Here is a 27147-nt window from a genome sequence, read left to right as displayed (position 1 = left end):
TTAGCTGTTTAAGTACTTGACAGTGCAGGCAAGAAAGATTATTGTGCCTCTTTGTGGTGACAGAGAGAGGAACATGCTGGGTGGAGATCTTGCTGAGTCCTGTCTGAGGCTGGAACTCAGAAGTTAGAATGTTCACCATGCTGGGCATGTAGGAGGGCTAGAATGCACTCTTGTAAAGACCTAAGGCAGGTTCATCTTCAGGCCAGCCTTTATTACTTGCCCGTTATTACAACATAATGTCAGCATACTGGGAGGGGAACATAGCTAAGGAATGCTGACAAGGGACTGCATTAATGCAGAATTCTGGTACCATGTCTGATTTCTCTCTGTGGGATCACTTACTCTCCAGGCATTACAAATGTGCACCATAAAGTCAACTTCTTGAGAAGTCAGGGGGCTACCTGGTGCAGCGGAGAATCAGGCAGTTGAAAACAGCCAAAGGGGTAAGCAGGCTTGGCGTAGGGAAAAAATACTGTTCATTACAAAACAGTACTTTATAATGACTAAATTCCAGCTTATCTGTGCAATTAAACTTTGTTTTGAACTGTAAACATTTTTGTTATATGAGTAATCACGTGTCCCAAAGATAGACTAGCTATGCAGAGAGATTTCTAAAACACGAAAGGTGTTTTCATTAAGTCAAGGATAGGTCACAGAGTGTCAGAACTAGAAGGACATTTAGTCAGACAAAATAAATTCTTTGCAAACCACAGTAACTAGGGTCAACTGCAGACGATCAAAACAGTGTGGCAAAACACAGTGCAGAAATAGCTTTTGCTCAACTGTATTTAACTGAAAAGATTGGGGGTGGACTGACTATACCCTATAATTTCATAAATGGTGCTTTGTTAGTCAGTTTAATATAACAGATTTGGTAAATGAAATTGTGCATGTAGCTTGATCATACGTCATGCTCCCACATAACAAGCCCATGGTGATATGCACTGTATATGTTGTGCACTGTTAGAAGTGATTCCCTGCATTCATTAAGCTCTCACATAACAAGAAGATGGTTATGCAGTCTATATGTGATATGGAATGTAATAAGCAATGCCTTACATTAATTATAATCCTGTGTAACAAGGATGTGCCAATGTAGGCTGTTGTAATATGATATAGAAATGGGTGATTTTAAGATGAATTTGTCTTGAAAGTCAGTTAAAAGTTGAGTAGAAAGCTGGGTGGAGTGGTTGGGGTCTGTGGAAGAGAGTCCTGAAATCCAGATGAAAGAAGCTAGAGATGATTTAAGTCTGAGGATGTTAATTTCAGATTTGTTTTGAAAAGTGATAACATTTGGTGGGATTTTGTCTAAATTGTGGTAAATATTAATACTAATGGGGCAGTGGTCACTGAGGGATAGTAGATGAACTAAGATTTGGGAGATGAACGGTAAGAGATGTGTTGTTAATGATTATGAGGCCAAGTATAGAGAATGGTGTGAAGTGGAGAAGTTAGGTCTAGTGCTTCCTATTATAAGTTGTTTGTTTAAATTCATTTAGAAGTTTAAGTGTGGTGCTTTTGTAGGGACCCAGGAGATAGGTTCATAGGTAGGTATTAGGCTATCTGCCCGAGGGCATTTATAAGCCTAGCCAGAGCGTGTCGGCTTTCACCACCCCATTGATTAATTAACTGATCCTCTGTCAAGCAGAGCCAATGAAGTGATCCCAGGTGTGTATTTTCTGTTACCCATCCACTCGTCAAGGTTTCTCTTGAAGAGTGTTAGTGAGGTGCTCTGCCTGAAGTAATTTGGAATTTTATTCCAAAGCATGGGGAGTCTCTGTGACAGGAATCTATCCCACTAGCATGTTCTATTTATTGTTGTGGTGAGGTTTAGCTCACTAGAGCGCGTGGCTCGCAGTGACTTGGATTTCTTTAGGTGGAGCATGTCCATCAGTTCTGAGTTGGACATGGCTTTGTAAGTCAGGCAGAGATCACCTCTGAGTAAGCAATATGCCACTGAGTACAGCCGGAGTCCTTTCAGTCAGGCTGCATAGGACATATGCTCTTGGTGAGGTACTTTTGTGATCTTTCCAGCTGTTGGAAGTGTCTTGTGAGGTACATCCCAAATGGGGCATTGTACTCTATGATGGGTCTAATGAGTGATGGGTAGAGGGGCACTATAACCTCTTTATTACTAGATGCGAACCCTTTAGTAATTAGATGGGCCACATAGAAGGATTTTCTAACTACTTTGGCAATATGATTGTCAAAGGAGAGATTACTATCTACCTGGGTCCCCAGATCTCTTATTACCTCTTCTGTATTAAGGGGGCTGCCACCTATGTGGTAATTTGTGTGTGTTTTCCCCAAATGGGATGACTATGCATTTTTTGGCATTTAGCCTGAGGCCATGACTTTGACACCAGGTGTCTATCTCAGTAAGGCCCTTTTGGAGGATGTCCGTGTCAGACGGAGAGTCAATTATGGCTCCCAGTTTGCAGTCATCAGTGAACTTGGTTAGCCATAGTCCTCCTGTGTTTGCCTGTACGTCTGAGAAGTATATGCTGAACAGTAGGGGTCCCAGGACCGAGCCTTGCGGGACACCACTTGTGACTGGTTTAGAGTCGGACCTGGAGCCTGCTATTCTTATTGTGTGAGTTCTGTCTGTAAGCCAGTTGGCAATCCATCTCGTGACGTAGGGGTTTAGGTTCAGGCTGGTGAATTTTTCTGTAATACCTGAGTGGGGAATGGTGTCAAAAGCCTTGGTGAGGTCAAGGTAGGCTGTGTGAACCACCTTTCCCTCATCTATAGCCTTGGTGACTGTCTCGAAGAAGTCAACCAGGTTTAGTAGGCATTATCTGCCCTTAACAAAGCCAACATGGGTCGGGTCAAGTGTTTGGAGGTTCCCAATGTCTTTGTTAATGAGTTCCATGATGATGCACTCCATAGCCTTGCAGACCAGGCTAGTCAGGCTTATGGGGCAATAGTTACCAGGGTCAGTTGTGGCCCCTCCTTTGTGGAGAGGAATAACCATTGCTGTGCACCATTCTATGGGCAATGTAGCCTGTGGAGAGGCTGAGGTTGAACAGTGTGTTTAGGTAGGGGGTTAGTTCATTCTGTAGTTCATGCAAGACGCAGCCTGGGACACCATCTCATCCCATTGATGCTGTGTTTTTGGCTTTTGAAAGGGCTGTTTTCACCTGTGTGTCTGTGATTTTTGGGACGCTACACTTTTCCGGTATTGTTGTGGGCCCTTTTGGAGGTGAGAGTGGGGTGAAGTTTGCAATTAATCTATCTGCCAAGATGTTGGCAATATCAGTAGGTTCAGTATATTTTGTGCTGTTTTAAACTAGTTCAGTACATATCTGCGAGTTGCCACTTAGATTCTTAACATAGTTAAAGAAGGCTTTGTGGTTATCTTTTGAATCCTTGGCTATTTTTCTTTCGAAGTTAGCCTTGGATGATTTCATGAGGGACCTTAGTTTATTACTGATACTGATCAGGGATGTCTTTCCTTCTTGGGATTTGCTTTTTTTTCTGAACTAGTGTCCTCCTTCTATTGTATAGCCTGTTTATTGCAGGGGTCCACCAAACTGGTTTCCTTCTCTTAGAGGAGTGAGTCTTGGTTTTGCTAGGGATGGCATGATTCTTGCATCTTTGTAGGTGCTCATAGAGTGCATTTGTAAAGGTTTCTGCATATTTGGGCAGCGTTATCCTTTAGCGTGGGGGCTGTGAAACTTACCACCTCTATCTTAAGTAAGGTGAAGTTTGCTTTAGAAAAGTTTTTTACTGTGGTTTCCTTAGTTGGGGGTGGTGATGGGCTGTGGACATCCAGAGTGATTAGTTTATGGTCTGATCTAACCAGTGACGGGTTGACCTCTGGTGTGGAACACCTGTCGCCCATGTTGGTGATGACCAGGTCCAATATGTTTTCACCTCTGGTAGGGGAGTTTACCAGCTGATCCAGGGAGTTTGAGTTTATGAATTCCTGGAAGTGCTGGGCCTGGGAATTTGTACTCGATTAGTTTTCCAAGTGAATGGTAGGGTAATTGAAATCACCCAATATCAGGGTGTTCGGTAGGACCTTCATGTTTTCCAGTGTCTCCAGAAAGGTGGAGTGGTGGTCCTGGGTCATGGAGGGTGATCTGTAGCAGGCCACAATTTGCATTGCAGCTTTGCCCAATGTTAGTTGCACATGGATGATCTCGGAGATATCATGCTGCTCCACTAACCTGGAGGTGTAGGTATCCCTGATGAATATGGATACACTCCCTCCTTTTGTGTTTCAGTCTGTGTTCTGTGGCCAAAATGTGTGGCGTGAGTTCTAGCCCAGTAGTGCTGGTGTGCTCTCTGGAGCCTTGAACCAGGTTTCAGTTACTGCACAGATGTCAGTGTTCTCCATACTGAGGAGCACTTTGAGTACGTGCTTTTTGAGATTTAAACTCCTGGTGTTGAGTAGCATAACCCTCAGTTTTTGTTAATTGTGCTGTTTATGGAGGTGGGTTTGACTTTTGAGCCTTGCCTAAAAAATACACTATGGGGGCAGCAAGAGCCTTGGCCAGTATTCGAAAGCCTAGGGGTGAGAGGTGCAAGCCGTCTCTTGCAAAGCAGCGCGGCTTGTCGAGCATGTCATCCCAGGCAGACAGACACTGGATCCCCTTTGAATGACACCAGAAGCTTAGTCAATTGTTGAAATTGATAAGTTTTTCTTTATACAGAGGTATCTTTCTTGGTGAGGGCAGGATGCTACTCAGGGTCAGGGTCATACGAGCCTGGGCTGCATGATGAGAGAGCTCTTCCATGTCTCTTTTCATGTAGTCCAGGGAGGTATGTCTCAGGTCATTCATACCAACATGAACAATGACAGAGTCATATTTGTACTTGTTCTGGAGTGACCTGAGTGCTTGTGTTTTGTAGCGGATTGAGATTTAAGTCTCCTAAGACTATGAGATGTTTAATGTTGTGGCAGGCATAGCTGGCATTAGGCATGCACTGATCCCACAGCCATGGAGGGGCCTCCAATTATTTTCCCACTTTCAAGGACCCCCACTGCATACAGCCAACTCTCCTTCTTTGCCCAGCTCTGGCAGATAGTGTCATACTTATTCACATCAAAACATTTTTTTAACTTCCTGTGATATCAGGTAAAAGCTGCACTCCATCAGGTCCACTTCAGTGAAGCAAGGACCTGATTTGTTGCAGCAGTCAAGGATGTAAGTTTTTTTTTTTTTTGAAGTAAGTGATGAAACAAGGACCTGATTGATCCTTGTAAAACACTTCCTATGTCAGCTGCTTTAAAAAAGGCATGTGTGTAGCAAATATTCCTTCTTCTTTCATGTCAAGAGAGGAGTTTGCTATGTTGTTTATTGTTTTTTGGTAGATCATTGGATTACTGGCAGGGTGAAGACAAGGACTTGGGAAGGAAGAATTCCAGTGATCATTGGGACAAGTCAGGAAGCTGCATTTTCAACTGCACTTATGTGAGCAATTTTTAAAAGACCTGAAAAACTATCCTTTTCAGGGCTAATTAAAAGGGCTGAGCAGGTCTGTTTGTGGAAGTAAGCAGGGGTTAACCAGCCCACAACCATGAAGAGAACATAGGATTAATAGCAGCCTTGCCTTTTTTTTTTTGAGGGGGTTGATGAAAAATAGGGGGATAAGAGGATTGCAGGATTATAATATTTTTTTGTGCAAACTTCTAGTGCTAAGAGAACTAGGAATGGGGGGATAAAATGGGCTGTGGTTGAAACAGTTTTATTTTTGGCTTTGTCCAGAATTCTTGTGGGTTGGGCTTATCTGTGATAATTGATGTCCAGACTTGTTATAGTCTATCCCTCACAGGAATGCTTTTTCCGAATGTTTTTTTTCTATCAAAATTTTAAGGATTGTAGTTTCTTTCTATTGTAAAGCCTGTGTTTAAAAGTAGTGTTTCAAAGCTGTCCCTGATGTTACACCGTTGTCTTGTACTTTTATTGTTTTGACCAGATTTGTTGTGCTGAGAGGTTGGGGGCTAGAAGATGTGAGAATGGTGCAGAATGTGCTGATGTTAGGCTATTTTAATGCAAGCTAATGCAAAACCTGTTAGTCTGGTATCTTAAAGTTTATAACAGCAATTATTCTTGATGCTATGTCTTCATTCTATGATTATTTTTTGCTTTGTCTAGAATTGTTGTGCTGTGAGGTTAGGAGTGGGTAGAAGTTGTGAGAATGTTGTAGATTATCTAGATGTTTAACTAATAGTTTTGGTCTTTCCCTCATACAAAAATGTGAGTTTACACAACGATGCTACTGCAAAACCTGTTCTAACAGCTTTATAAGTTTACCAATAAATCCAAGAAAAAAGATTGTGTCTCCATGCAGCTAAAAATTCAAGACTAATAAACCCCAAAAGCTTACCCAGTAAACCAGACTCAGGCATTACAAGTATAGGACATCAGTCATCATACAATATACAAAGTCTATGAAAAGTCAGTAAAAATCAGGAACCAGTGAAACTTTAATAATAAGTTACCAAAAATTCAACTGGTTAAACACTTTCATCGTTTTAACACCAAAGAACTTCATCAGAAGCCAGAGTAACTTACACCTGGAGTTTAAATAAGAAATAAATTACATTATGTGCTCTAAAAACATCCAGTAAAAAACAACATTAATTATTACATTAATTGTCCCGAGAATAAATTAATTAGTTTAAAAATTAAAAAAAAAGAGCTCGGCTTTTCCCAAAAAACATGTATAACATTATGCATACAAAACACATAGACAATAGTTGTAAACATGAAATAATTAAAACACTTAAATAAACTGGTCTAATAATAATCAGTGAATATCAAACTATAATTAGTTGATTTAATCTTAAGGGCCATTATTACTGAAATCTGTTCATTTAAACCAGGAAAATCTGATGCATTTAATTTCAGTTGCCATATAGGCTCTCTGTATTCTAGAAAGGTTTCCCAATAGCCTCCCCTCTCATTTTGTGGTATTACCTCCATAATACTAAACTTTACCTCAATGGAATTATTGCAATTTAGGGTATGTTTAAAAAGGGAACTGTTTGGTGTTTTTCTTAAGAATATTATACTTGTGTTCATAGATTTTCTTATGAAAATGCCTTTCCATTTTGCCTATGTAAAAACATACACAGCTGGTACAAATTGCAATATAAACTATTTCTTCGGTGCCACAGTGCCACAGTTTCCTTAGCCAAAAACACTTTATGATAGTGTGGTTTGGACAAACTAATGCAGTTTCCTTTCAATATAAATGAACATTGCTTACATGCTCCACAGCAACGAGTACCAGAAGACGTTTTTTTCTACAACCTGTCTTCTTTTTTAAATAACCTTTTAAGGTTTCTCCCGGTCTTGTAAGTAAAATGTGTTTTTTTCATCCAATAATTGAAATACATCAAAGTCTATTTTTTTAAATATTCAAATTGTTGTCCAAATATCATTAATCTGTTTGTTGTTATTATTAAATCTCAAAGAATTATTAAAATGGACAGTTCCACTGCTTTCATTATTAACTAACAATTCATCTCCATTCTCATTCTCTAAACCTAATAAAGGTTGAAAGTTTGTTCCCAATCCACTTAAAATTTTGTCTCCTATTTTTTGAAGTAAATAGTGAGGGTAACCCCATGTACAAAAACATTGTGGTTAACTTCTCTAATTCATTTTGAAATAGTTCAAAGTTGGTACACATTCTAGCTGTTTTTACTAATTTAAAACTTTTACTAATCAGGAAAAGTACTCACTAGTAATATATATATTAGTATAATTAAATATATTAAAACCTTTATAACACAGTATCTTCCAATTTCTTGTTATTTTAATTTTAATCTTTGTATCTAACTTGATGTATGACCATTGCTTATTTAATTGTGTTATCTCATTTATATGTATTTCCTCCTAGATTTCCCCTTCCTCTCCCCTTGCCCCTGTTTTTCTGGTCTTCCCTTATAATATTCAATGGAGTTAAAAGGGGAACTTCCTGAAAAAGGTTTCCTTGATGTTCATTAGATATTATCCCTGATCTGTGAGGTAGGGGTGGAAAGCCTTTACTTTTATTTATGTCCAGCTCAGGTGGACCTCACTGAGGAGCTTGTTCAAACCTGAATTCATGTAGTACAGTTATATTACCCCAGTCATTGCCCACATAAGTATTAAAACATGCTTTGTCCCCATCCTTGTATTGGGCATTCCTTGGATAGGGAAATGCTCTCTTGTTAACATAATCATTACTGTCTCTTTATTTTATGTAAAATTAATTTATGTAAAAATCTACCAATGTGTTTTTTATATATATTAATATACATACACCATTCAAGTTACAGTATTTATTAATTTATATATTTATATATGTGTTTCTATATATGGTTACATTTTTATACATAAAGTTTTAGGTATTTTTAAACAAATTAGTTAGATAGGGTTTTATGGATGTTAAGCAAGTTATTTATTTATCTACTTATTTACATATACATATATATTTATCAGAGACGATTTTATAAGTGACATCAGACAACTGTTTATTTATTTATTTATTTATTTTCTAACTTTGATTATTATACCAATGATGTATTACACAATGCATTATATCTGGCTATAAAAATATATTGAATTGCTTTGTTCTTATATGCCAAACTTTTATAAAAGCAACAAGTATGTAATTATTCTATTAGCACAGTCAATTTAATTATTGAGGCTAATTTCAGACAGTATATAATGAAACTGCTCCATATGTTAATTACTCTGAAGAAACCCAGTATAGAACTGGGTGAAAGCGCTTAGTATTTTTATAATGTTTAGATGCTTGCCTGGTATTCTTGGTGTGTCCTTCATAAAAAAAAATGTGAGTTCACATAATGCATAGTACTACAAAACCTGTTCTACAATCTTTATATATTTATAAGACCAGTGCTATAAGTCCCTGATAATAGCTTTTGTTATGTTTTTTTTTTTTGCTTTGTAAAGAATTGTACTGAGAGACTGGTGGTTGGGAGGAAGAGGCTGGTAGAATGTTGTAGAATATTTGGTTGATATGTATGACCTATCCCTTATAAAAATGGGTTTCTAGCAAAACTTTCAAGTAAAGTAATACCAAATTATGGGAAAACCTGTTCTTTCATTTTTATAGCTTTATAAAAGCAATTTTTTAAAGTTTTTTCCTGATATTTTGCATTTGTCTTATGTTTCTTTGCTTTGTCCAGAGTTCTTATACTGAGGCATCAAGGTTAGGGGTTGTGAGAATGTTGCATAATGTCCGGATATTTGCCTGGTATGTTTGGTCTGTTCCTCATAAAGAAAATATGGGTTCACCCAGCACATGCTGCTGAAAAATTTGTTATTCTAGCACCTTTATTAGTTCATACGCCCAGTGTTTTAAATCCCTTTGTCCTTTTTTTTGTCTGTTTTTCTTTGCTTTGTCCAGAATTGTTTGAAAGGTTGCTAGCTGGGGGGGCTATGAATGTTGTAGACAGGTAATGTTTTAATGCATATTAGTCAGGGGCGGCTCGTGGCATAGGGCTGCCGGACTGCAGCCCCCTCAAAAATAAAGAAAGAAAGAAAAAAAATATGAAAAAATAAAAAAATATATTTTTTTAAAATTCGCGGACTTCGCGCATGCGCATAGACCGAGTCCCGGCTTATCGGTCTATGCGCATGCTCAAGGCAGCCCGGCCGTCCCCATAGGGGGACACAAGGAGCGTCTGTGCACTTTTACAGTGCACAGACCCGCCAGGATTATGGGACGCATCCGGACTGCAAGAGGAGCAGCAGGGACTCGGGACAGTGCCTTAGGGATCTCGTCGGCGTCGGGAAGGAGCATGTGGATCTCGCGGGTCTTCAGTATTGCGCGGGAAGGATGTATGTACGGACGTTAACTCTGGATGTATTCATGCAGGTAAGGTGCCTTTCAATTTACAATGTTTATTTTTCTTGAGTTTGTGCTTTTTCTTTTTATTTGTGTATGGTGCTTGTGCTTTACTGGAGTTTGTGTATGGTGCTTGTGCTTTACTGGAGTTTGTGTATGGTGCTTGTGCTTTACTGGAGTTTGTGTATGGTGCTTTACTGGAGAGTGTGTGTGTGTGTGTGTGTGAAAATGCCCCAGGTGCTTATGGTGGTGTGGTAGGGAATGCCTCAGGCTTGAACCCTGTACCCTGTATGCAGGTGTTAAAGACTTGAGTTCCCTACCCACCACCATTTGTAAAAAAATTTCAGATTTTTACCTCATATTCGATCTGATCTGTTCCTCATAATATCTGTGGTTTGTAAATGTTGCAATGCTTGATATTTGATGGTGTAGTAGTAGCATTGTTGCCTCACAGCTGCAGGTTCTTGGGTTTGATTCTTGGCTGGGGTTCCTTCTTTGTGGGGTCTGTATCTTCTCCCTGTGTTTGTGTGGGTTTGCTTTTGTGCCCTCCCATGTTACAAAGACATGTCTGCATTATTTCTTCCTGGGCCTCTGCTGAAAATTTGTTTATTTGTTCCAAGTCAGACTGTCCTGATTAAAAAATGTTAAATAAAATTGATAGGCATTTGAATTTCAGACTTAAGGGTTTCTGAATGTTTAATTCCTTGCGTATTTGATGGTGCAGTGGTAGTATTGTTGCCTCACAGCTATAGGTTTTCTGGTTTGATTCTTGGTTGGGGTGGCTTCTGTGTGGAGTCTGCATCTCCTCCATGTGTTTGTGTGGATTTGCTCTGGTGCCTTGCCATTTTACAAAGACGTGTCTGCAGTTGTAATCCCTGCTGAAAATTGGTTTTGTTCTGTCCGCAGTAAAATTGACAGGCATTTGAATTTCAGACTTCAGGTTTCTGAATGTTTAACTCCTTGTATAATTGATGGTGCAGTGATAGTATTGTTACCTCACAACTATAGGTTTTCTGGTTTGATTCTTGGTTGGGGTGGCTTCTGTCTGCATCTCCTCCCTGTATTTGTGTGGATTTGCTCTGGTGCCCTGCCATTTTACAAAGACGTGTCTGCAGTATTAATCCCTGCATCTCTGCTGAAAATTGTTTTTGTTCTGTCCGCAGTAAAATTGACAGGCATTTGAATTTCAGACTTCAGGTTTCTGAATGTTTAATTCCTTGCAGATTTGATGGTGCAGTGGTAGTATTGTTGCCTCACAGCTATAGGTTTTCTGGTTTGATTCTTGGTTGGGGTGGCTTCTGTGTGGAGTCTGCATCTCCTCCATGTGTTTGTGTGGATTTGCTCTGGTGCCCTGCCATTTTACAAAGACGTGTCTGCAGTTTTAATCCCTGCTGAAAATTGGTTTTGTTCTGTCCGCAGTAAAATTGACAGGCATTTGAATTTCAGACTTCAGGTTTCTGAATGTTTAATTCCTTGCATAATTGATGGTGCGGTGGTAGTATTGTTGCCTCACAGCTATAGGTTTTCTGGTTTGATTCTTGGTTGGGGTGGCTTCTGTTTGGAGTCTGCATCTCCTGCCTGTGTTTGTGTGGATTTGCTCTGGTGCCCTGCCATTTTACAAAGATGTGTCTGCAGTTTTAATCCCTCGTCTCTGCTGAAAATTGTTTTGTTCTGTCCGCAGTAAAATTGACAGGCATTTGAATTTCAGACTTCAGGTTTCTGAATGTTTAATTCCTTGTATAATTGATGGTGCAGTGATAGTATTGTTACCTCACAACTATAGGTTTTCTGGTTTGATTCTTGGTTGGGGTGGCTTCTGTCTGCATCTCCTCCCTGTATTTGTGTGGATTTGCTCTGGTGCCCTGCCATTTTGCAAAGACGTGTCTGCAGTATTAATCCCTGCATCTCTGCTGAAAATTGTTTTTGTTCTGTCCGCAGTAAAATTGACAGGCATTTGAATTTCAGACTTCAGGTTTCTGAATGTTTAATTCCTTGCAGATTTGATGGTGCAGTGGTAGTATTGTTGCCTCACAGCTATAGGTTTTCTGGTTTGATTCTTGGTTGGGGTGGCTTCTGTGTGGAGTCTGCATCTCCTCCATGTGTTTGTGTGGATTTGCTCTGGTGCCCTGCCATTTTACAAAGACGTGTCTGCAGTTTTAATCCCTGCTGAAAATTGGTTTTGTTCTGTCCGCAGTAAAATTGACAGGCATTTGAATTTCAGACTTCAGGTTTCTGAATGTTTAATTCCTTGCATAATTGATGGTGCGGTGGTAGTATTGTTGCCTCACAGCTATAGGTTTTCTGGTTTGATTCTTGGTTGGGGTGGCTTCTGTTTGGAGTCTGCATCTCCTGCCTGTGTTTGTGTGGATTTGCTCTGATGCCCTGCCATTTTACAAAGACGTGTCTGCAGTATTAATCCCTCGTCTCTGCTGAAAATTGTTTTGTTCTGTCCGCAGTAGAATTGACCGGCATTTGAATTTCAAACTTCATGTTCTTCAGAATACATAGTAGCACAACCTTTTTTCTAGCAATTTTCTAAGTTTATAAGATGAATATTTTAAATTTGTCCCTATTTTTGGGACTGTATTCCCCATTATTGGCTTCGTCCAGGTTTTTGTGCTAAGGTTGACAGCTATGGCAAGAACTGAATTCACTGAATATGGACTGTAGAATTGTGCATATTTACTGATAAAGGTGCACTGTAGAATTGTGCATATTTACTGATAATGGTGGACTGTAGAATTGTGCATATTTACTAATAATGGTGGACTGTGGAATTGTGCATATTTACTAATAATGGTGGACTGTAGAATTGTGTATATTTACTAATAATGGTGGACTGTGGAAGTCTGAGTAGACTTTTTATGATAAATGTTCTCAACTGGGCAGTTTTGCCATTATGGGTGCATATGTTTTGTTTCATTGCTTACTGGAAAAATGTTCAAAACAAATTTAAAACACCCTCTAACAAGTGTACTGTATTGTACAAGGAATATAATTTTAGTACAATGAGGAAGGTGTATCAAAGAGCACATGTATGTTTCATATGCAAGGGGCCTATGATTCGAAAACAGCCCAAAATTAATCTTTATCTGCCACTGGCAAAATGTATTTTCTTTGAATGTGGGTTTCAATGCTGTTTCAATGAATGTGAGTTTCAAGGGCAGAGAAGTTTTAATGCTAAGTTTTCATTGTGAGACTGCATTGCTTTGTTTAACAGATTACTTAATGTTTGTGCTGTAAAATACAAAATAAAACTTTCAAATGAAGTCCAATCATTGAAGTAAAGCAGTATGCACATTAGTGTTTATGGTAAATGGAGTGAAATAGCCAAGTAATGGTTAATTGGAATGGCTGCAGAGGCTCCAGTTCAACCATTATTTTGTCAGGGGAAGGGCAGCAAACTCAGACAGGCCCAGCTGAACTATACCTCCCAACTGTCCAGATTTTCAAAGAATGAATAGATTTTTGCTTCTTATTTTTGGTTTGTTGTTCATAAAATTTGTAGTTTTAATTCCTAAATGATTTGCCAGAAGTCACTAAATAATAAGTTTCAGACTTCATAACCTTCATAAAAATGCATGTTAAAGTAAGAGCCGTTCTGTCAACTGTCTCAATTTATACAAGAGCAATTTTTAGTACTGTTTATATGTGCCCCCAATATATTTGGCCTTGTTCAGATTTACTGCATTAACAGGTTGAGAGGTACATGCAAATAAATTGCTTTATAGAATTAGGCATAGCCAACCTCTCAACTGTCCCCAATTTTTGGCTCAAAATGTTGCTCTTCCCCCTAATAATCCCTCCGCAAAATAGCAATTTTGGAAGAAAACATGGAGGGTTTACAATTAAGAAATAACTGTAATAATCAAAGTTATAGATTACTTGAAATGCATGTAGATTCTTTTATTTTGTCAGCTGCTCAAGGTAGCAGTACTAATATTAAAGTGTCCCTTCTTTGACAGGTAGAAGCTGTATTGTGTGTCTATTTTATATTTTTGCATCACATTTTTGGTCCATTTTTCATAAAATTGTGTTTTTGGCAAATTAGTGACAAATCACTAAAGACTGAAGTTAGAAAATGACAGACATTTGAGTTTCAGATTTTATACCCTTCAGAAAATTCATACTAATGCAAGACCTATTCTATTATCTTTCTAAGTTTATTAGAGCAATATTTAAAAATTGTCCTTCTTGTTGTGCCTTTGTCCCACTTCTGTGTATGGCTTTGTCCAGATTTCTTGCTCTTGAAGTTGAGAGGTATGACAAATGTGTCAGGGCCATCACAGTCAGCCAGAGAGATTTCAAATTGTGACATGCTTGTTGCACCCCACTCCCCATGTAGTGACTCTGGATGTGTCCAAGCAAGGCAAGGAGTAGTTGTATCTACCTTGGATGGGGAGGACACACTGCATAAGTACTACAGTGGCTTTTCATCTGTCCTTGATTTTGCAGAATGGTCTGGTTTCTGTCATATTTTTGTACTGTTGATTTATGCTTATTACTCAAAGTGCCTGTTGCTCTGTGTTTAAGTAGCAATGCTTTAATGACCATAAGGTAAGCTTGTCTGACATCGTAAGATGCAAGTAAGCTTTAATAAGCATACTGTTAAAGAATTGCCAACATTGAAAGCCTTTCTGTTGTTGCCATGCAGAGAATACTTGACTAGATAATGTATAAGCCTTGGGTATTAAAGGACAGGATTCCATTATTTTAAAAAGCTCATTACACTTGTTGGAGACTTCCAGTCATCTCTACAGGCTTTACCCGTAAACTAAACAGAATGCCAATCATGTGTGGTCCATAACCTGTACAGTAATCCTTTAAGCAATGTATCTTGAGCTTGTTTCTTGTTTGCTTTTCATTTTTACTTTTATCATGTTTTCCCCATGAAACGTTGTCAGGCAGCAGGTCTTTTTGGATAAGAAACATTTTTACAAGTGGGGGCATCACATAGATTTCTACTTTCAGCATGTTGCTTGGTACTTTAATAAAGCTGAATATATTATAATTAGAACTGCAGTGCAAGGAGAAGTAGTTTGAGTTGAGTGCTTCTGGTTTTTCTTATACTTGATTTTGACTGGCATTCCAGTAATGTATTTAAAAAGTAATTTATTTTTTCATGCCTCACAACCTTTTGTTTCCATCTAGATATTAAGTAAGCTGTCATGCAGCCAATGCATTGAAATATTTTTATTCTTCTACACTTATTTTTGTCTTGATTGGACTTTCATAATGATGGTTTGCCACCCAGGGCAGCGTATTTAATTAAAGTTAGTTTTTTTGTGGTTTTGTGCATAGCTCCTCCCCTTTATGGTTGACCACACCCCTTCCCTTTGACCCCGCCCATTCAGCGTCTCCTGCAGCCCCCCTGTGATTTGAAGTCACCAGCCGCCACTGATATTAGTGCAAACTCTGTTATCTTTCTAAGTTTGTAATACAATGTTTAAACCTGTCCCTGATGTTACACCTTTATGCTGCAATTGTTTTCGGCTCTGTCTAGTACTGTTGTGCTGAGAGGTTATGAGTGGGGTGGGGACAGTGAGAATGTTATAGAACATCTAGTTGCTGGCCTGGTATTTTTCATCCATCCTTCATTAAAAAATTGTGGGTTAACACAATGTATGCTATTGCAAAATCTGTTAATCTAGCACATTTATTAGTTCATATTCCCACTGCTTTAAATCCATGATGTTGCACCTTTGTCATGTTTTTTTTTTTTTTGCTTCGTCTGGAATTGTTGTGCCGAGAGGTTCAGGTGGTATGGGCTGTGAGAATGTTGTGGACTGTTTGCTTGATACCTGTGGTCTGTCCTTCATAAAAAAAAAACTTTGGTTTTCTGGCAAAACTTTGAGGATTGAAGTAAAGTGATGCCAAGTTATAGGAAAACCTACTCTGTCATTTTTATAACTTTCTGTAAGAAATTTTTAAAAGTTTTCCCTAATCTTTCAAATTTATCTTATGCTTTCTTGCTTTGTCTGGAATTCTTGTGCTGAAAGGCTGGGGGTAAGGGCTGTGAAAATGTTGCGTAATGCCCAGATGTTTGATGGATATTTTTGGTGTGTCCTTCATAAACAAATGTGTGTTCACACAATGCATACTACTTCAAAATCTCTTCGTCCATAAACCAAGTGTTTTAAATCCTTGTTTTGCCTTTGTCCTATTTTTTTCATTTTTGTTTTTTTTAATTTTTACACAGTACACTTCAGTTGTACCAATTGCCTGCATTACTGTTCTTTTAGCCTACTGGTCACTGTTACTTTGTCTGCCTGTTGTACAATACTAACTGATGTGAACAGATCAGAAATTTCATATTCGTAATACACTTTAGTTGTGCCTCTTGTACAGCTTGTCATTATGAACAGTGTTCAGTATTGGTCGTGCATTCTTTTGGGCCTGCAGTCATACTAACATGACTTTTTGTTTATTAACTCATTTATCTGGTATATGATCTGCCTGCACTACAGTTCTTCTGCCTATTACTCCTTGTTTTTCTTCAGTTTTTCTGTCTACACTGCAAGATTGCATTAATTGGTCACGTTTCTTGTTGGAATTGCATTGCATCATGGATTGTATAACTCTTCAATTGTCTTAGTGTGGCAGATTCAGTTTTACTGCTTAATCCGAATGCAGTTTTAACAGTGGTCAGGACTTAGTACTGCAGTCATCATCATGTGGGCTGATGAGATATACCAGTTTCAGTTAAGTGGCATCAGTCAGATAATTTACATTTTGTAAAACTCATTTTTCATTTGAAGATGTCATGCTAGAGGGGATGGTTATGCTACCTGGTTATAGACTATACCATTGAGTTATTTCCTTTTATTATGACTATTTTTAGGATTACTAGTGCAATGCAGTAGAGGATGCTGGGACAGTAATGCACAAAGGTTATGTGTACTAAGCGATTGTATTATGTAAGCAGAGGAGGCAGCGTATTAAGGAATACAGAGTAGAGATAAGTCACAGGCTGAGTGTTAAGGGATAGGGGGTATGGACAAGTGTTACAGGCAGTTTGTTAAGGGATGGAGATAGAGACAAGTGCCACAGGCAGTGAGTTAAGGAATAGGGAGCAGAGACAAGTGTCACAGGCAGCATGTTAATGGATACAGGGTAGAGACAAGTCACAGGCAGTGTGTTAAGGGATAAGGGGTATAGACAATTGTTGCAGGCAGCACGTTAAGGGACGGAGGAACAGACAAGTCACAGGCAGAGTGTTAAGGGATGGTGGTAGAGACAAGTGTCACAGGCACAGTGTTAAGGAATAGGTTGTAGGTTTACAGCTTGAGTTTACAGGTAAGACAACTGCTACTTACACTGGTTGGCTAGTTGGGAGATTGGATTTCAAATTTGGTTGTGTGGGAGACCTCGGAGTTGTGGGTTTGCCTGAGTGGGTCAGCCAAATAAATCTGATGGGTAGCATTACACTATTGTCATATGGGGCTTATTTCTGTGTAATGCCGATGGCAAATACCATCATCCTCAGAATAAGCGTTCAGAATGCTAACTCCTTTTTGTCACAGGCACTTTCAGCAGGCATTGTGTGGCTCAGGCAAGCTCAAAAAAAGTAGTGTTGTAACATGTACCTGAAGTGTGGTGCTTTTTACTAACATTAAGATAAAAGGATCTGATCAACAACAATGTTACAGACATGCACAGACTGATGTTAACTTAGAATGTTCTAAAGGTGACAGTGAGCTAAGAAGCAAAACTAATGATATTAGAGAATAATGATTTGAGTAAGACTTTAAGAAGTGAGTCACTAACCCAGACTTTGAGAAGTAATATCATTGAACTCCATGTTGCCACTCAATATTGTTGAGGTAATATAGTGAGATAAAGATTTACAGCTCCAGACTGAGGAAGGGTTGAAATGACTCTACATGTTTATCATAAGAGTCCCTGGCACATATCAATGGCTGACATCTCTTGAGTGGACTCCTTTACTGAGGCACGTTGCCCCGTTATATCTGGAAGTTAAGTACTGAAGTATTTTAATATTCTGAGTGCCAGGACCACAAATTCTAGAATTTAGCTGCTATCAGATGTGTGAGCTTAGAACAAGGCACTGATATGCTCTGTTGTCACATCCTTCTATTAGTGATCCTGACTTTCTGAGTTCTAATTAACAGGATGGCGAAAGTTAAATATCCATCTGTACAGAAGAGTGGCAATCAAAGTAGTTCTCTGTAGAGTTTGGTTTTCTGGAAAGATAACATCCCAGCCAAGCTAGAGTTTTCACTGTGTGATACCATAAACCTCCTGTAATAGAGGCCCACAGTATGTATGCAAACAAACCCATAACATCCTAGCCAAGCTAGAGTTTTCACTGTGTGATACCATAAACCTCCTGTAATAGAGGCACACAGTATGTATGCAAATAAACCCTTAAGGACATCAAGTGTTTCAGCAGTATGGCTTTTTACTTTTAAAGTCTTTGTAGATGCATTCAAGCTAATAAAGCCAAACCCCACTTGGTGCGGATATGCATGTTTCAGCAGTCTTATGACCTCATCAGCGCTTCATAAGTAGAATGTTTGGCTATATTTTTGAAACATAGGGTCTATAACCTAGTTGATGTCCATAACCATTAAGGTGTTTGCAAAATATCGTAACTAACAACCAAACCAAAAAGTAAAAATAGTTCACACAGACAAACCAATTAGTGAAAACTACAAGATAAATTTAGCTAAGCTTGAGTTTTCAATGTGTGCTACTTTAAACCTCCTGAAATAGAGGCCCATGGGATATGTGCAAATGACCCCTTAAGGACATCAAGTGTTTCAGCAATATGGTTTCTGAATGTCCATGACTGTTTCCTTTTTCTTTTTAAGTCTTTGTGGGTACATTCAGGCCAGCAGGGTGTAACTAAGAAAATGATTTTTCGAGCTGCGATACAGATTCCAAATTGCCTATGCATAGTAAGGCTTTGCTGAGTTTAATTGTGGTGGCTGCCAAGAAAGTAATTACTAGAAAATGGAAATCAAAGTCTAAACCAACTGTACTAGAAGAAGTGAATACAGTAACAAAAATAAAAGAACTGGAAGTGGGTTCTTTAGAAAAGGGTAGGCAAATTACATAGAAAACATGGGAATTGTGGAAATAATGCATGTAGTATAATGTTTCAGAGAGGAATGAGGTTAAGGGAAAGCAGGTGTTGAATAAGTTATGTAATGCTAGATGGACGATGAATTTATAGAAGATTATATGTTGTGTATAATGTTTACAACTGAAAATATGTCAATATTTATTTTTATTTATATATTTAACATTTGTTGACCGGGAAAGTCCAACTAGGACAGAGCCTATTTTAAGTGGAGGCCCAGAGAGAAACGCTCCAGCTGTATGTCTTTGTAATGTAGGCGGAAACCCATGCAAACACAGGGAGGATGTACAGACTCTGCACAGAAGACAGAAGGCACCCCACCAAGAATGAACCATAGAACCTCTTGCTGTGAGGTGACAATGTTAATCACTGCACTACAGAGCTGGTTTGTTTTCATTTATATAAATGTATGATTTCCTCTGTCATGAGTGATAACTCAATAAAGATGTTATTTGTTTAAAAATGAATTACAGCAGCTTGATCTTGAAATGTATTATGCTTCTGTGTCTGTTAACATAATTATTTCAAGTGTTTTTTTAGGCTGTTCATGTTGTGCATATGTACAATTTTTTGGTCATGTTTATCCTAGTGGGCTAGATGGATCTCCTTTAATGTGTGACAGAACTTTTTGTTTGGATTTGCTTAGATTGTTTTAAGTGAATATTTTATAAAATTACTCCCAAGATATTTCCTCATTGGGTGAATTCTATGTCATTTTGTCCTGACACCTGAATTTGCTTAAACTAACCTTTCTTCAGATTAAATTTGTTACGTAGAATTTTCAGCAGAGTACGTTTACAAGTGTTAGTACAAGTCAAAATACAATTCTTGAGTAGGGCTCCAGTCAACTTCCACATCTTTGACAGACTGCTTGTTTGTCAGTAGGACTCATTTTTAGCTCATAACACTTTGGCTTTTGTCTGCCATTTTGTCCCAAGCAAGTGAATGCTTACAGGCAATGAAAAGGGGCAAGACTGGAGAATGAGAGTTTGTTGTTACCAAAACATACAAGAGGAGAGCATTACAGGTCAGAGTGATAATGAGCACCTATATCAGCCACCCAGGGGTGAGGTTGCAGGCATTAGAAACACTCGCATGGCTTTGATTGCTAGATGTGGGCAAGGGTACAAACTACCTGCATGGTTGCTTATAATGGAGGGGACTTTGCAGTGCTGGGAAAAAGAATTAGCTCAAAACTGATAGTAGGATATTTGTTTGTTGGTAGACACAGAGGGAAAAGGCACCCAGAAAAAAATGTATAAGTGGCACTTGTAATCTTCATCAGCTAAGTGTTGGCATATACGTGACAGTGCCAGAAATCTACTGACTGTTGTTGAGCCTGAAATAAAGGCTTATAAATTGGTTTTGATGCAAATATAGAGTGCTCTAGGTTGATAGAAAAGAGTGTTCTTAGTGGCAAAGCAAGTATCATGGATATGTTTTCCTTCAGTGTGCTTTCCGTCTAGAAGAATGTAACCCTCAGCGTTTGTAATTTGTCTGTTAATGAACTGTCCAGAGCAAAATCATAAATGTATTTTTTTCATCAGGCTTTCCCTTCCTGACCTATGGGAAGCCTTCACTCTCTTCTGTCAAGTGAATACCACTGCTGCCATGTCTCTGTTAGTGAAACCATGTTAGTTACATCGTAAAGATGTAGTGGAAGTGAGGGTAGCTTTCCTTTCTGTTATCCATCAACATGTTTACATTCCGTACTGTGAACATTATCATCTATTTATTTTTGCTATGGAGAGATTAGTATTACTGTTTATGTCTGTCCAACCAGGAGAAGGTGGGACAGCCTAGGCTTCATACACACACACACACACACACACACACACACACACACACACACACACACACACACACACACACACACACACACAGACATACACACACGTGTGTGTGTGTATGCAGGAATCCTAAAAAAGGACTGTTCAGTCACCAAGGCACCTGTGGCATTGCACCCCTGTATTAGTGCAAGTGTCAGATGCCCATCATACTATCAGTAGGTGCAGATTCAAGGCTGGAGACCAGATTCACAAGCATACTATCAATCTGTGATTTCTCTGTGATAAATAACACCATTATATCTGTCCCTCATGAACCATAAGAAAAACAGCAAAGCTGCAGGATGGGGTGACACACTTACTAAAGCCTTAAGGCTGGAGGTGAGGTACTGGTACAGAAGCTGCACAGACTCATTCCTTGAATCTGGAACAATGAGGATTTGCAGAAGAGCTGAGAAATACCACCATAACTAGTTTCTTTAAGTAGGGCTACTGGTAATTGGACTTGATTCTGAAAATCTTGCTATCAGTATAAATGACTTACTCAAGTCTGCTTTATAGCTAGGCCTTATACTGGAGTAAGTCATTTGCACTAAGAGCAAGAATGTTGGTATCTGGTCCATTGTCAAAATAAGACATTCCATGCTCTGCACTATATATAAAATGATTCTTCTAAACTATCCCCTTCTTATTGCAGATGTCTTGGCATCATCTTAGTGTGGATTAAGCCCATTAAGCAGGGTAAACAGATGGCGTTTACTCTGCCAGACAGATCCAGTAAAAAGTGTTAAGAATATCAGGAACTGCATGTGGGTTTTACTGACGTGTCAAAAGCCTTGAAGCTTTGTGGAAGGTTCTAGCAAAATTTTGCTGCTCCAATAAATCCCTCATGGCATGAAGACTTTTGCTTGGTGAAGGAACTGGCAACATTTCCTGTACTGGTTGAAAGAGGTTCATTCATAACCAGAAGTGGGATAAAGGAATACTGTGCCATTGCCTAAGCTTTGTTTCACATTCTTGGCCATCATCCTAACCCTTATGAAAGACCAGCTACTGAATGGAACTGGTACAAAATACAGAATGAATGGAGAGCTCTTCAGTTCAGGATGTCTGATTTCAAAGATGAAAGTTTCCAAAGCATTTGTGACTAACCTTTACTCTACTGATGGCTATGCTGCTCTTGAACTCACCACAAATGACTTCCAAACTGCACTAGATATATTTACTGAAGATAAGTGAAGTCTGGGACTCTTACTTAGCCTCACAGAGAACAAAGTGCTGTTTCTATATGTTGTTAGCTTCCCAGATGACCCTCCAAAGTACACCACTGATGATCAGACCATGGAGGCAGTTGACCAGTTCCCCTGCCTCAGTGACCACTACTTCTTAAATTAGAACACAAGATTCAGAAGAGGATCCACTGTATAGTCCCTTTTCTGGGAAACTGCTTCAGCATGTCTTCGTTAGCTTTTACAGGAGACCTAGATGCATGGCTTTTAGCGGTATGAAATCTCATTGACCTACTGAAACCATACAAAACCATGGAAAGATCACCAATGGCCCTGGAAAAGCATGTGGAGCACTGTAGTATAATCTGTGTTTTTAATGGGGCTAGTGGCACTAGAAGTGAGGTGAGATCCCCAGATGTCCACTGTACTGGACTAGCCACAATATTTTGGTGCATGATTCTCATCATTTAAGAAATTCTGTATTCTCATCTCATTCAGTGCTGCAAAAGGCTCCTCAATGATCTTTGGGACACACCAAAAGCTAAGGCCAATTCAGAAACTTACCATTACAAATCCAATAATTTCCCCTTTCCCCTTTGTCACTGAATAGATATATTTAGGTCTGACATTTGACAAGTTTTTCTCCTTTAACAAACATGTAGAAAACCCAAATTCACAAAGACTTAGCACAACTAAGGCTGTCTTGACTTAGCACAACTAAGGCTGTCTTACTGTATCTCTCATCTTCATACTGTAGAGGCTCGGAAGAGCCATTGCCATTAACTTTCTTCTACCTAGGTTGAATGTGGTCTGCCCGTCATTTCCCTGGTCTTTACAAAATAACAGTCAACTTCAAAAACCTGAAAATCAAATTCGCCATTATGTTGATCTCCAGTAAAACTGAACACCATTGCCATATGCATAACAAAGGAAAATGGCTGCAAGTGATTGATAGGACCTCACTTCTAAATACTCTCAGCTGTAAATTTAATAATGAAGGATACAATCGTCCCCTATTCAGTAAATTACAAACCAAACCAAAACTCCAACTATTCTGTAAAGAATTTCAACTCTCTCTTTCTTTCTAGACCACCCTTTTTCCTTGCTGCCTGCAAAAGGCCCTTCTTTAAACTTCTTCCAATTTATTGGAACTCTCTACCTGAATTTTTCAAAGAAGCTGAATTTTGACGAATACTTCTTTCAAGAAGTCTCTTTATTCTCACTTGCTAAAGGAAAACAAATATAAGTGCATCAGTTATAACAAATAAAACACTTCCTTGCCTCACCAACCCTAACTCTAAACTCTTTTTACCACAGCACTTCATATCACATCACTCTGCTCCTGCACTCTCTCCATTTCTCCTAACACTAGACAAATAGCACACAAAAGAGATGCTTTTCTCATGATTAATTAACCTTTCTCAAATACTTTACCTTTTGTTATCCAGTATTTCCTGCTATTTTCTCTACTTAGCATGTGTCTCAATCCTCTTTCACACCCACTTATGAGTTATTGTATGGTTGTTTAACCTGGGTCTATATTGAATAATTGAAAATTGAATTCACCGAATGGTATTTACATCGAAAATAAAATTCAGCAAACTGTTAATAGTGAGATCGCAGTACACTAAAGATCGGAAAATTTGCCCTTTCCTCACTGTAGTGCAATCTCGAAGTTGGTATATATAATTAGCGGGGGCCACAGCCCCCCACAAGAGTGAATTCGCTGAATGGTATTTTTGATCTAAGTACTGTTCTTTGAATTCAATTTTTGATTATTCAATATAGACTTGTTTAATCTACATATATTTTATATCATTTAGTTAGCTTGCATCATACTGTATGTAAAACCTTGTATTTATCTTTATGTTTTTTGCTCTATTTCCATTTTTTTGTAATGTGTCAACATCTTATTGCATCTGTCTGTATTTTGTTCACACTTTGTTACCGCCTGCTTACCCCAGGTTGTGGCTAAAAAGAGTTCTCAGACCAGATCACTTCCCAGGTTAACAAATGAGAGATAAATAAGGAAACAGACATCACAAACTTGTAGACAGTGGCTATTACTCGATCTCAGTGGTACTACAGTTCCCATCAGGTAGTAGCCTGATATGAAGAGAAAAAAAATTTTTTCTAACTGGGAATGGTAGACCATAAGTTGAAGAAAGAAGGTCACACAACAACATATGCAGTGTTTGTGGATGGATCTTTGAGTTCAGGATTAACTTACTGAATCTCCTCAAAACCCATCAGTGATCTATGGAACAAAATCATCCTGTAACAGAGAGATTATGAATGAGGCCTCCAAGTGAGCTGGTGTCCAATTCTCATTACACATCACTGGATGTTGGAGGTGTTTAACTACTGGTGTTGCTTCCTATGAGGATGTTTGTTCTAGTCACGTGTCTCCTTGCAGCATTTTATTTTTGCACTTAACATTTTAAATGTTTACTTTAAATAGTTAAATTAACTAGTCTTTCTCTGATCCTAGTAGACTCAGTCCAGACGGGCAAGGGTCAGTGCTACACATGTTTGGGGGAACAGGAAAGACTGAAGTGTCCAGAAAAAATCCACACATGTATAACAAGATCAAACACCACAGAAACAGTGACTGCAGATCAAAAAAAAAGAAGAAAAGAAGCTGAATCAAACACTGTGAGACTGAGATGCTGTTACTGAGTAACCGGCAACCTTTCCACTTACTAAATTACTTCAGCCTTGAAAAATATCGTAACCTGAAAACGCTACTTTTCATTTCCGTAGAGCATGGAATTCTGGGCTTAGTCAGGGATGACCATTGCTACTAGTTATCTCAAATGTAAATGCAGAAATGTAGAGTCACAGTTCAGGTTACCATAGTAGACCCAAATAACCCTCTTAAAAAACACTGACGCATGGAAACATTCACAGGCCAAGTAAATATGAGACCAGTGTCATTTAATTTTTATATTCATAATTAACTAACCTTATATGTAGCGACAACTTCTTGCACTTAAGGACGCCCCACTTTATGTTGGTGATACTCTGCTGGTTTGTTAATATGTAGCATGTGATAGTTATAGAAGTCAGTAATACAGCAGCATATTTTTCTGATATTTCACTTTTAGGGGCCTTTTAAGGTTCTGCCTTCCTCTTCCTCTCCCTTGTTAACTTTCACCTTTTTCCTTCCCTCTCTGTCTGTTTTGCTTTAAAAAATATGTTTAAATGATCTCATTTATGTACAAAACATTCAATTTAACATTAGAAGTAGGCAAATATGCAGCCAGTGCAGGTATCTGTCATCTGCTATAGACTACAGAAGCATGAAGTACAAAATTAAAAAAAAAATGCATCAGTGGCTAAATATTTTACTTGTCTGAACTCTTCTTTGCTGGTATATTTTGTATGTGTGTCTCCAGCATCATATGCAGGCATGCAATATGACTTATGTATGTTATTTGTTTTCTAGAGGTGTTTTCCAAAAACTGCTCATACTACAATGGTGGATGCCAGCAGCTTTGTGAGAAAACTGAAAAGGAAAAGCGTATCTGCAAATGTTTGCCAGGTTATAAACTACAGGAAGATTACCGCACTTGCAAACCACAGAGTAAGTGTTGGGAAGGCCATCACAAATATTTTACATAAACTATTAAAATATGTGCATTTTATATTACAGTCCGACTGCTGAAGTCTCAAAACACGTCATGTAGTTTACTGAAAGAGTCTTCTGTACAATGCAGATATATAAGCGATGTGCTCACTGTGCCAGTAGTTGTAATAACACTTCTCATCTAGGATTTCTTCCAGAAAATCCTCCCTAGCTATAGACATGGAAGTGATGGTCCCCCAGGACTTACATGCAAATGTATATACACAAATCCAGCTGGCATACTGTTCAACCTGCAGGCATGAAAACAGGAACTAAGGTCCTTGAAAAGTAAGTATGTCCAGCCAAAAATCTGGACATCTAATTAACGTAAAAATTGAATCCCAAATAGCATACAATACGTCCTGCATTTACATGTTTAAAAAACAGAAAGTAATAAATAGGATGGAAAATGTAAGCACAGTATCAAAGAGACGGAGTAAAATCTGTGGACTTTAATGAACTGCATTACAAAATTCTGCCCCATGAGGTAATTTTTATTTTGCTTCTAAAAAGATATGTGTCCTCTTTCTTTACATTATTGGTGACATTAGTATGTTGGTTATTTAATATGAGTTTGTGTAGCAGACAGTTTCAAAATCGTGTACTAGGGGGGATTCAGAAAATTGTGTGAAGGGGTAAGTCTAGCCTGAAAATGGTTACATACCTCCAAAATTAGGAACATTGTGTACAGAGGTGAATCAGGCTTGAAAATAGGAGCATTTCTCCAAAACAGGGACAGTTGAGAGGTCTGCCTAGGCTGGAGTCCTGACTGCACCTCAGCTAATCCACGTTTGACAAATGGTTGGGACACCAGGAGTGGAGAGGGATTGAGAAACTAATGGGGCTCACCTATTGCTGGGGGAAGGCATTGATTTGGTCCCATTTAAGGAACTCCATCCAAGAGAAGGTAAGGAATTGTACTCCTGCCACAAGGAATTATGAATATGAGCTCACCAAGAAATATTTTCACTCTGTATAAACACTGGAAGAGTGCAGAAACGTGTATCTATACTGGGGATCAATGTAGTGAGCATTGATAGCAAAGAAGCAGCACATAAACAAAAAGAGCTTGTACCAACGAAACCTTTGCTCCATGCATACATAGGTTTATACCAGGCAATGACCACCAGGGTCTTTATAAGCTTAGCTATGCAACCCAACAGAGTTTTGTCCACAAGTACCTTGGATGCCTATATAGCAGGTTAGGTTAATAAGGAGGTAACTAAAGGTTATGGGGTGGGTGCATGTTAGTTGGGGATTAATTTGCTTACTGTTGATCTCTGTACAGCAGAGACATGGAGGTGATTTTGCCATTCCCCATCCAATGATCAAGGTTTTGTTTGAATAGGGACAGGGATGAACTCTGCCAAAGGTGTCATTGTACTTAGTGATGGGTCTAAGTGCTGAGTAGAGTTGTACTGTAACTTCCTTGGACATGGATGCCCTAACCCTTGCTTATGAGCTGGATGACATATAATGATTTTCGTACTACCTTGGCTACATGTTGGCCAAAGGCCAGATTACTATCTACATATGTTCCCAAATCACTAACTATCAGGTCAGTTCTTAAGGGTGTTTTAT

The 27147-nt window shown here is 38.7% G+C and overlaps 1 protein-coding gene across 1 annotated transcript in view; it reads left to right on the top strand.

The window, feature by feature from the left end:
- PROC (protein C, inactivator of coagulation factors Va and VIIIa) overlaps positions 1-27147 on the top strand; it is a 216663-nt gene that overhangs the window by 117018 nt on the left and 72498 nt on the right. Inside the window, exon 6 of the mRNA XM_044070580.1 lies at positions 25387-25524. Coding sequence (XP_043926515.1) covers positions 25387-25524 — 138 coding nt within the window. The remainder of the gene's footprint in view (positions 1-25386; positions 25525-27147) is intronic.

This window comes from Protopterus annectens, chromosome 4.part1 (assembly GCF_019279795.1).
Source record: "Protopterus annectens isolate FY-2018-M chromosome 4.part1, PAN1.0, whole genome shotgun sequence".
Classification (NCBI taxonomy): Eukaryota; Metazoa; Chordata; order Ceratodontiformes; family Protopteridae; genus Protopterus; species Protopterus annectens.
This window is presented reverse-complemented; position numbering and strand designations above follow the sequence as displayed.